The sequence below is a fragment of the Centrocercus urophasianus genome, unplaced genomic scaffold (genome assembly GCF_019232065.1).
Source record: "Centrocercus urophasianus isolate 14NV4802_14NV808 unplaced genomic scaffold, USGS_Curo_1.0 seq_18, whole genome shotgun sequence".
In the NCBI taxonomy this organism is placed as follows: domain Eukaryota; kingdom Metazoa; phylum Chordata; class Aves; order Galliformes; family Phasianidae; genus Centrocercus; species Centrocercus urophasianus.
Window position 1 is genome coordinate 25188783 of NW_024884733.1, and position 12219 is coordinate 25201001.

Here is a 12219-nt window from a genome sequence, read left to right on the forward strand (position 1 = left end):
ACTGAGAAGAATCTTTATGCTCCTTCTTAACCCAGGCCATTCTATGATTCTATGATAACTCCCCATCAGCTTTGGACATGAGATGATACATTATGGGGATGACAATAGGCAAAAGCTCTATAGACAATGGTGTATCCAAATATATATGCTACTGATAACATAATTCTGAATTAACCTTCAATTCCCCGTGCTGGAAAACCTCTCCCTGGGCAGAGTAGATGAACCAAACCTGGAAATGAGTTTCCTCCTTCAAGTGAACTGAAGGGCATGGACTGAACAGCAAACACTGCTGCCCCAGTAGGGCTTTGCTGGCTGTCATGTGGAAACAGTCAGACAGTTCTCTATATTACCTTATCGTAAAATTAGGTATTTCCAAAAGGGGAAAGGCCCCTGGGATATGTTCCAATTCTCTGCAATTTGGTCAGTGTCATTGTCAATGATTTACCAACATATTTCAGAGCTCGATGGGCTCCAGGCTTTTTCCGGCAGCACCAGCCCCACAGACTCCTGAAGCCTCAAGAATTTGCTTGCAGCTAATTTAAAGCAAACATTTACATATGGAAAAACAATGTGGTGGAGCCTGTGCCAGGTTTCTCCCTTGATTCTCACTATATGCTCGCTGTCTATAACAGCACGTTGGGCCACGGCTGCAGCATGCGGGGAGCCGGCGGCGGTGCCTGCCCAGAGGTAAGCTTGCTTCCATCCAGCTTTGCATACAGGAATTAGGGGCCAGTCAGTCAGCCCATCAATTCTGCCCCGACTTGAGGCATGTGCACACTGCTCTCTCTGTAAACAGCTACCAGGAAAAGAAAAAAATATATATACGTATTGGCTGCTTTCCAAGCATGAGCTCAGCATCGCAATTCCTTCTTATGTGTACTGTCTGCACAATGGTTTTTCTTTCACACATGACAATTAAGCCTTCTTTAAACTTTCTTACTGAAGTCGCCGTATCATTTTTATTCCCTTTTTTTTTTTTTTTTTTTAAACAGGAAAGTTTACAAGGCAATATTTTTCATAACTTTCCTCACAGTAATTATTTTGCATCTGACCCGATTCCAATCCAAGCCAGATTCCTGTTCCTCTATTTTTACCTCTGAACAATAATTAACCTATAGGAACGTCACTTAGGCTTTGAAGGAAGAGAGTAAACAAGTTACTTTTCCTAAAGCTACAGTGTTATGATGGCAGAACTATTTTTTTTTTCTCTACAGCTATTAATTTCAGGCTTGTTCTAAAGGCAAATATGATTTAGAAGGATCAAAAAGGGTATCAGTGATAATTGGAACGTGGAGACAAGAAGGCAGAAAGGAAAGAAAATCATGGTAGTGATACAATTAATTATGAAGGCTTATTCTGATAATCCTTCCTGAAAATGAACAAAGACGAGATTTTTGATGTTTGATGAACTTATCAAACAAGGCAGAATAATGAAGAGGTAAATGTAAAATCCGATCGAAGGTGAACCAATTAAGCACTTGGTGAAGTGCTGAAGGACACAGCCCACAAATCCTCCTGACAGAGCCAGAAGGCATCCACAGCAGCACCATCGCCAGCACAGGGTCTTTCTTGCAGACTCCCTGTTCTCCTTAGGACACAGCAGGTTTGATCCCTCCCATCACCCATCATCCCTAACCCTAACCATGGTGCCAATTTAGTGGGCTCACTGATTAATCTCCAAAGTGCTCCCAGCTCCACTAATTATCAGTGTTTCTCTTTGGGCTGCAGTCTCGTAAGTGAAACAGACTGCTCATTAGTTAATCACTAACATCACGATAATAATGTTTTGACTCAGAATAACCCCTCAAAATGCTTTGAAGGCTGCAGCAAACTCAGAGTCACATCATTACACCAGGGATTTCTTCTCAAGACAAAGAAACACATTATAAAAACAAAGGTTGTAGGATTTGAGGCGGAAACACAGAGATCATAAAGACTGGGCTGGGTGGCAAGGCAAATATTTTCTTGCTGTTGTATATAGCACTATTCAGTGTATGCTCAGAGACTATGATCCAAAGACTATTGTGATGCATTACTTCTGCCATTTCCCATTTTTATATCTTCCTATAATTTCCCCCTCCTCCACATACAGAAGGTGTGCATTTCCTTTTAGAAATCATCAGCCAACAAATCCTCATGGTTAAAACAGCTTTGTGCCTTGCCAACCAGTGCCACTGGTGCAGCCATTCCCACGACCACACACAGCATCTGAGCCTGAGGTCAAACCTGTTTGCCAAAATACTGACTATAGGTTCAGAACTGTGTTAAAGAGAAGTGAAATAAATAGATTTCAAACCAAGGTGGCAAGAATAACTATTCCCAGATTTTGTGATGTGCTCCTCAGGAAAAAGCCTATTGGAAAGGGTTGGTTGCCTTCTCTCAGGAAGGAAGCTGGCACTGACTGCCTTCTCACTTCATACAAAATAAGTTCCTATTGGAAGAACACACAGATCTTATTCATAAAGCTCATCTTCAAAGCCCTCAGAACACTGCCTCTCCCTCTCTTTAGAAGAAGCATCAGAGATGCAAATTCTCCAGCTCCTGTCAACTGTCAGCTGAGCCAGTGGTCGGAATGGACTGATTGCTTCCCTTGCCAAGGGAGAAAAGTAAGGCTCCACTGTAATGTATGCATTTATCTTCTGATGCGCACATATTGAGGATGTACACACATTAATTATACATATGATACATATTCATCATCCTGAGGCATCTGTAAACTCACCCAAACATGATGGAGGTGCTCCTCTCATAGAGAGGCTCTTGCTTCGGTATAAACTGGCAATAAATTTAAGGCAGAAGAACTGCAGAACACCAAATCAAAGCAAAAGGTGGAAGAACCAGGCCAGAATATTTGGCCAAAACTTTCTCCCTTTTCAGTTTCAGAATTAATTATGGATCCCCTGGTTCTTAATGAAAATATTCTAACGAGAAGAAATTCAAAGCAGCCTTCATTCATCAGTTCCTGTTCTCAAATTCTGATATCATTCCAGACACCTTCATAATTCAAGTCTTCATTTTCAAATACCTGACATAATTTTGCTTTCTAATGAGTTCATATCCCTGTATTTTTGTTCCCGTGCTTTTAATCTGGAAATGATTTGGCTCTTCTCGCCCCCCCCCCCCCCTCCAGGTTTAAAAGCAGCAATCCTCATTAATAACCCATTAGAAACATCTCACGATCAGTGCTGTAATTTGTATCTACGTTCATCTGAGGGAAACAAATTACATGTTTCTCTCTTGTGCAGCACCGGCACCGGACGCTGCTGCAGCCAGCAATGTTTGGAGGGCAGCGCTGCGAGGGGCCCCTCTGGGATGAGCAAAGCTGCAGTGCTGGGAAGAGCTGTGCCAGAGCTCCAAGCTGTGGGAATGACTTCCAGTGCAAGGAGAGCGGTGAGTGAATTGGACTCAGACTCCAGCCAAAGGTTTTAGGTGGGCAGAGCAGAAGTCCATCCACGTTACGTTTCAACTACGAACAGCATTGCCCATTAACCATATCTCTCAGTGTCACATCCCCACAGTTCTTGAACACCTCTAGGGATAGTGACTCCACCACCTCCTTGGGCAGCCTGTGCCAGTGCCTGATCACTCTTTCAGAGAAGTTTTTCCTTTTACCCAACCTGAACCTCCCAGGGCACAGCTTAAAGCCATTCCCTCTCATCCAGCTCTCAGCTAAAGCAGGTCAGCATTGCTTCATCCACAGCACCGTTTCTCTCCATGACTGCCACATCAAGGCTTTCTCCTCACCCCCAAAACAAAAGCTCTTTCAAGCCGCAGCTCCTGCAAACATTCATTCTTAAACTATAATCATTGCTATAAGCTCCTGATGGAAGAGTGCAGTGTTTACCACACAGCATGGCTTCTTGTGGCACTCAAATATACCTACCAAATACCAAAGCAAATGCAAAAAGGGTTCCTGAAGGTGGAAAAACAATTCTCTATGCACTCCAGGTCGCTGTATTAAACGGCATCTTGTGTGCAATGGCAATACAGACTGCAGAGATGGGTCTGATGAGAATGACTGCGAAGATGAAGATGCTGAACGCCCCTGTGGCAATCTGTTCCCCATCCCAGGGTCTGAAAAAGCAGCACGAGGGTGAGTAATTAATCAATAGCTGCAACTTCAGCAATCAAAACAGGGCTGTTTATATTGCCTGTCCTTAATAAGAGCAGTGCTCCATGGACTGATACCATGCTATGAAAAACCCAAGGGGGAGTACCAGCCCTCTGTTACCATGGGTAGCAGTGTGAAGGCTGGAGGGTTCAGCACAAGTTTTCTTTCCAGTTCTTCTCAGGTTTACTACCAGAGCTTGCCTCAACCACCCTGAAGCCACACTTCTTTACTACTCTCGGGGTCCAGTTAACTTACAGCTTTCACCAGTTCATAAGAGCAAATACTAAAGGAAACAGTAGATATTGGAAATGCAGCATCCTGCAGAGACTTCCATCTGTAGAGAGAATATCTGACTCCAGGATTTAGGACTTCGAAGCACAGAGTCAGAGTAGAGAGCCTGAGCACCAGATGATGACAAGCTGGAGAAAGTACTTGTATGCATGAAAAGGTTTTATTCTATTATGTTTTTTCTTTCTTTTTTTTTTTTGGTTACAGAATATGAAGGAAAAAAAAAATCTAGAATGAATTTTAAGTCAAGTTGTCTACTGTGGCACTTTCACCATAGATCTTGTGTTTTAGGCATGATGCTACTTAGTACCATTTGGAGAACACCAGCTACAATATGACAGCGTAGCCATTCATTGGGCAGTTCTCCAACCTGTCTGACCCGATGCTCTGGAGTCAAAGAAAAAAATGCTCAGAGCATGGGGGCATCCAAAGTTCTTCGTGACCTATGTTAATTTGCACTGAGCACTGCATTCAATACTGCTTTGATTTGTTTCCTCTGCAGAACACACACGCACAAAAGCAATAGCACTGTCTTGTTCTTACAGATGATTCCCTGTTGTGAGGAGCAATGCTGCTGTCTAGTTTGAATAATGCTTTCATTTTGAGCCACTGAAACCCCACCTGTTACTTAATATTCCAGTAATCCAGGGGGCAGCACTGTGATGGCTTGGGAGCAGGAACAGGGAGGTGTAAGGAAATGATTAACTTAGCAAACCAATAGGAGACTTCAAGTCCAGGGAGGGCACTAACTCCATTGAAAATAATAATAATAATAATAATAATAATAATAATAATAATAATAATAATGAGACCACTACTAAAGGCAGGAGATGAAAATAAGATAGGCAACACTTACAGTGAAGCCAGGAAATATTTTGAGATGCACCAGGTCTCGAAAGGTTCACTGGGACTGGAGGAAGCCCAATACTTGGGACTTCCACAGCTGTACTCACAGGGATGGACTTCTATCTCTAGCATCTGAGTCCAAACCAGTGTCTGGAAATAAAATGACTGTTTGCTTTCTGTTAGCTTTGGGAAGGAGAGAGCAGACTCAGCTCTCAGAGGATGGCTGCTGCTTAAGGTCCAAATTGGATGTAAGAATGGATACGTGTGGCACTGTAGCATTGTGAGGACAGAAATAGCAACAGACTCTGCTGGAAAAAGAACACAGGAGTTAAAGATAACTTTCTGAATGGTATTCCTTCCAAAAGATACAACATCCTAACACAAGAGGAGAGAAGGTACATATATGATCCTAAATTTCTGGGAGGTCACTGTGAATCTGTCTACAATGGGGAGTGGAGGGCACTGAGGTATGATGCCACGTGTGAACGCCTGTACTATGGAGATGATGAGAAGTATTTCCTGAAGCCTTACAACTTCCACATATACCAATTCCTGGTAAGTACTCAGATGGTCAAATTTGGCAATATTTCCTTTGCTAAAAAGCCAAACTTATTGCAAAGATACTATGCACATTATAGCAGAGGAGACAACTCACTGCATGCTGTCTTTCAAATTACCTTGCTCCAGCTGTTCCCAAGGCAATTGACAACTAGTGATATAAGAGCAGTTTTATGGCACATCAAGGTACTGATGTGCTTTATCATCCAGGCATCCCCACTTTTATTCTACTCTAGACAAAGCCAAGATAATTCTTTTTTCCTCTCTAAATTCTGAGTTTTGCTCAGATTAATGACCTGTAGAGCTTGCAGAAGAAACTTGCCTCTCCAGGGATGAAGCTGACCATACGTAAAATCAGAACAATGCTAGCAATTCAACCCTTGGAAGCATTTAAGCCCTTGGAATAGCTAAAAGAAACATTAGTCTGAATTCTGAGGGTGATAGTCTAGCCACCAGCTCAAAGAGGGGCAATACTCCTCTCCTTATCTGCAAGCCCCATATGCACGCTGTCTTCAGAGACACCAGAGTCTAGGAAGACACTCATAACCCATGGAGATGTCTTTTTTCAGTGTTTGTAATTTATCTGGCTTTTTATAGAGACAGCAAGTGGCACAGCCTGAGCTCAGCAGGGCTGCTGAGTTCCACACGCCAGCAAAGCAGAGCTGTCATGGAAAAGGTCACTTCTCTAAAACATGGGCAGAACAATGTTTATTTTCTAACTTTGCCCTCATAAGTGGCCGGATTACTGCTGTAGAATCTTTTTCCTAAGTAAATTCCTCCTGAAGCAGGCTGGAGTGGAGTGAAAAAAAAAAATAATAATCACTCAAAACAGTCAGAATTTGGTAGAGCTGTAAGGATACGGAAGGAGAGCTTTTATAATGGGAAGTTTCAGGCTGGCTTGATAGACACCATTAGCAGCTTTGCCTGTTATGACATTTCTTCTGGTGGTTAAACACAAGCCATTCCCCTGCATGTGGATTGATAAAGCAAGATGTGTGGCTTTATCTGGCATTTATCTGTGCCATTTCCCACACACTTCCAAATGAAGTGTCATGTGGCTGCATTCTTTATTCTGCTCTCATTGATAAGGCAGCGTTGACACCACCAGGAGCATCACTGGATTCAACAGAGGTATGACCAACTCCTTGAAGAAATAGGGAAAGATTCAAAAGGAAAACACAAGAGAAACTAATGTGTGCTCCTTCCACTTTAGGCTCATGCTGATTCTGGATTCTCTTCTGAGTTTTACGATGATTCAAAAGATCTGATTGATGCCCTCAGAAGCAGTAAATCCAAAGGAGGGGGTTTCACCATCGGGATTGGGCCTAAAAAAATAGATTTCAAACTGAACCTTGGCTTCACCTTATCACGTGGCAAAGGATCCCTGAAGAATTTCACAGAATATACTGCAAAGGTAAAAAAATAAAAATCAGCAATGCATACACGCCAGCCATCTCATCTATGCATTGCATGGTCTGGTTGTAACTTCTGCTTGCTTATTAATTACTTTTTTTTTTAAACACATAGCAACTGTACATCAATTTGTTCACGTAATTGCAAATATATGATCCTTAGCAATCCTGTTTGTTGTTCTTATTACATTTTAGAAAACAGAGAGAAAAAATGAAATTGAATTACCAAGTACCACAACATGTCATCTCACCCCATCCTGTTTCATGGCTACATTAAGCACATATAAAAAAAAAAAATACAAGAGATAACAATGAGGGAGGAAGAAATACCAAGATGTTGATCAAAACAGTAGTCCCCAGGGAATGATCTCCACTAGAAAATATATCTTGTTCTAATTAATATAAGCTGCCTGATAGGCAAATGCACTATTCTTGAACAGAGATTCAAGAATCATGATGAAAATAAGAGCTTCCAATAATAAGCCTTATTTCTCACAAGCTTTTCTCATTTTTGCCTAGCTGTGACATTGTCTTCCCCCATCTAATAACATGAATGCCAGTATCTCCCACATATACTATGCCTTGTCTCCTCTTCTTTCTTGGTTGCTGATAGCAAACTATAAAGAATAATTATTTTGATAGCTTTCCAAGTTGAGAAGCCCTTAACCTGCTTGAATTTGGCACCACTAGAGCATTTACTGAGCACTTGTCTAGGTTCACTTGCAGCTGAACAGTGATCTGTTAGGGGAGGAATCATTTAAGGGGCTGTTTCTGTTGCACTGGCATTGCGTCTGAGGCAATGATTGGTCTAGAAGAGGAGCCATGGATATGTTGTTAGATCCAATATGTTGTTAGGTTAGTAAATACTCCCCTCCCAGACAGGGTATCCTCCTGTAGCCTCATCAAGGTTGTCAAAATACAAAAGGGAATAACAAAAATGGAAATGGCAGAAATAGAGGATGAGGAAGAATCTTGCAGAGCTCAGCACATAAAAAAGAAACCCGCAAACCATCCAAACCATTACGCTGCCCTCCACCTCACACAGCCACACAAGAATGAGACATTGAAAAAAAAAAAATTAAAATTACCACCGATTTTGTTTAAATTTAGACTGCTTTCAAGGCTGCAACACGTACTGACAGTCATACTCAGGTTTTTCTCCGCAAGCTGGAGAACTAGGAATGACCTTCCCTCCCCCAGCCCCTCCATGAATATTGATTGTCTGCTCCTCTCTCCTTGCAGAATGTTGGATTCATTAGAATTGCGACCAACGTGCAGACAGCCCGCTTCAAGATGAGAAGGAGCAACATAATTTTGGATGAAGACACACTCATCTCCCTGCGGGACCTTCCAGATATCTACAATTATGGCATGTATGCCAAATTCATCAATGACTACGGCACCCATTTCATGACATCTGGCACTATGGGAGGCGACCTTGAGTACATCCTCGTTGTTAACAAAGAAGAAATGAGACGAAAAGGTTAGAACGACACAAGTACTTAACTGCTCACAACTTTCTGTTCTAAACCAGGTATTTAACAACCTGTAAGATCATGGAATAGGTCCAGTCCAGCATTTGGTGGCTCCTTGGTGGGTGGATGCTCATTAGCAGCCAGCTTGGAAAAGAGAGCCTATTTCTCATCACAAGATAGACGTACATCCACCAAAAATCCCCAAAATGCAGTGGGGCTGGGGTATGAGTACTCACATGTTCTTCACAAGATACATAGATGCATAGCAGAGGAGAAGCTTTATTGTCACAAAATGTTCTTCCTGATCTCATTTTAGAATAATCTGGGTGAGGTTTTTTGGTAGTTTAATAAGGAATCCGAGTATCTTTTTCTCTCTTTCTCCAGTGTCACTTACTAGTCTTCTCTAAACCTCTTCTATTGCTTAGGGTCTTAGCTCCGGCCACCTTATGGATGCTCAAGGATTGCAAACTCATCCAAAGTAAAGAATGAGAGCCCACTGACACTTTCGCATCCTAAAAATGAGGGCTTCAATTTTCTGCAAAAGGAAATAACCCATTGCACTTGGCAATAGCTCAGCATCTTACTCTGGCTAGTGTCATATCCAAAGACTACCAGAGCTCTGTCAGCTCCAGTTCTCAACAAATTAGAGCATATGAGGCTGGAGAGCTGTACTTCTAAATCTCATTTAATGAAACATCCACTGCAGATACCTAGACTGTAGAAATAGCCATTACCAGAGAGCCAAAGCCTAACGCTCTACCTAATCAAAAATATAAGATGCAGAACAACAGTAACATGGTACCATGGAGTACACTAAACAGATGGCCAACTTTTGCAAAGGTGACAATAGTGCAACAGATCCAGATTTACCTAAATATCACCACTCTCCTCTGCTGAGGGTACCTATGCCCCTATGGGAATTCAGGTCAAAATAAATTTGAATTTGGACATCAGGTGCAAATTGCTGAAATTACATCAGTTTCCATGGCTCTGCTCTCCAGTCTGAAATGTTTTGGTACCACCAGCACTAGGATAACTACATACTGCATAGCTCGCATTAGCCATGCCACCTTTGTGCAAGAAATTACCCATTTAGAGATTTTTTTCTGAATTCCTCAAATGGCAATGTTTGGAAACATGATGCCTCTTCAAATCATTCATTCACTTTGAAGAGTGAGGGACATAGAAGTGAACACAGCCTTGGCAAGCGAGTCATCAGGAAACAGACTGCCAAATTCAGAGGAAGAATTAATCAAGCACATGTGGATGCAGGCTATTATTTTATTTTCTCGTGTTTATTATGTATCTGAGGAGTATATTTATTGCTACAAGATACCCTTTTTTAGGGAAGAAGGATGCTGAAGTTCAGCAAAAGACAAAAATGTGCCCCAGTAGAGATGTAATTTTCATTCTAATGGGGCACGTTTGTGTAATTTCCATCTAACTCAGATTCTGCTAGAAAGGCCACATTTATCAAATCAACAGCACTCTGCATCATATGATGTAGACCCATAAGGACCACCTGCAGTGGCTGATAAGCTACTGTGCAAAGCCATGAGGAAAAAGCAGCCTCTCCATTGGCGATCACTGCCATGCTTGCTTGAAGGCTGTATTTGCAAGAGGATTTATTCAACTCCCCTGAGGGATGGTCAGGATCAGGGTATAAAGCTCTCAAATCTCGAAAACTAGGGCTTCCAAAAATGAGTTTGAAGCAGGACTGAGCAGCACAACTCCTGCTTTAGATCCACCCATACATCCTGAGAATCCAACTAGCCCAGGAAGCTACACATTAAATGCTTTGGAAGAGAAAACAATCCTTTTGTTTTCGTGGACAGGTGACTGAGCCAGTCATGCCCAGTAAATAAAATCCCTAGGCTGAGCTCTGCTTAAACGAGAAATATCTGGTGGTCACTGAGACAACTAAACATACACATGAGCTAGATTTCAAGCACCTGAGAAACCTGAATTTTGATAATGAGGTCACCTTCTGCATTAAGACACACACAAACAAACCACAACCAACTTGTGCAGGGCTCAGGACTGCAGTTTTGCAGTGAGACCCATCACTAGCTTTCAGGCTGCAATGGCTTCCTTCTATGAACATGGCCACAAGTGAACTAAACAAATGCTTATGTCAGAGCAAGGTCCCTTGTTACTCTGCCATCAATATTTTTCATTACTTTTTTAAAAATAGATTGTTATGACTCTATTATTTAGCTGAAAATAATGTAATGTGTTCCCACATTACAAGAACATTTATGGGAGAAACATTATGCGCAGAGTAAATTAGAAAGAGTTTTCATATATTCTGATTAATTCAAAACAAAGCAGTAAATCTTGAGCACACTCAGCTATTGCAAATTACATAACATAAAAAACTATCAGGGCTCCTCCCTCAAGTGCCAATATTTTCTATGACCATCTTTTTGCAATGATAACCACTTTGCATTTATCAAGACCCAATCTTGCTGCAACCAATAGCAAATTGTATTGACAGACCCTCGCTGAACATAATTACTCAATAGGAACCATAGCAAATCAATTAACCAGGGCATTCCTCGAGTTTAATTTTATGGCCCTCCAACACTAAGATGAGCAATCACTCACAGTGCTTTGGGTGAGTGAACTTTACCCACTGCACTTACAACTGTTGAGCACTTTACTGCAAGTAACGGTGCGTTATCCATTTGATCTTCCTCAAGGGCTCCATTTTGCATGGAGATGTAATTCCCTCTGAAGCCTTCAGAGGATTTCACAGGAATGTCACTTCAGGAACAGGACTTGAAGTCCCTTTCCTAGGGCACTGAGCACATACGTGAAGACACCGAGCGTCTCCACACCCTGCACAACTCCCCACCTCCCCATTAAGACATATGGGACAGAAAAACAGCAGTTTTTACTCATGTTTTAAAGGCAAGCAAGAGAGTGTGCTGCTCCCTAGCACAAGGCAAACTCAGTGCTCTGGGTCAGGCTCAACTAACTGGAGCCTCAACCATTAAACCACTAAAACACAGTGCAAAAATCCTGCCAAGAAGAGCAGGGTGTCTGACAAAAGGAGCATCGTGAAAGTCACCTATTTCTTACAATACCCATATTAATAGAAACAGAAAGATTTCCTAACTAATCCAAAAGACATTTTTCCATTTGCAGCAGACTGAAGCATGCACATAAAACTACACCATATGAAATATGCACATTGCTTACCTTAGTGAAACCACCTCATTAGTCTGCTTCTCCCCTCTGCAGTCACTTCATGGGTCTCCAGTTACATATTTGTGTGATGTATGTGGCAGCACTAAAACAGCAGCACGCAATAAGGCTTTTGTAGCTTTCAGCAGACAAAACTGTAGCGAGTGACTGCTGAAGGTGCTGCTTATACATTGGTCAGATCCTTAGTTTGGGAAAATTAGCAACAACATGTTGATTTCAGCTGCTGTTCCCAGCTTTACTCTATTTGTAAGTTAGTCTTTGGGGAGGGGGGAGCGGAGGAAAAAAAAGAACCAACACCCCCCCCCCCCACCCCCCCCCC

General features: G+C 42.0%; 1 protein-coding gene across 1 annotated transcript in view; it reads left to right on the forward strand.

Annotated features, from left to right (window-relative positions):
* Nucleotides 1-454: 454 nt before the first annotated feature.
* C8A (complement C8 alpha chain) overlaps nt 455-12219 on the forward strand; it is a 17391-nt gene continuing 5626 nt past the window's right edge. The window contains exons 1-7 of the mRNA XM_042820143.1: nt 455-687; nt 2510-2606; nt 3246-3390; nt 3949-4093; nt 5611-5800; nt 7017-7217; nt 8458-8698. Coding sequence (XP_042676077.1) covers nt 569-687; nt 2510-2606; nt 3246-3390; nt 3949-4093; nt 5611-5800; nt 7017-7217; nt 8458-8698 — 1138 coding nt within the window. The 5' untranslated portion in view covers nt 455-568. The remainder of the gene's footprint in view (nt 688-2509; nt 2607-3245; nt 3391-3948; nt 4094-5610; nt 5801-7016; nt 7218-8457; nt 8699-12219) is intronic.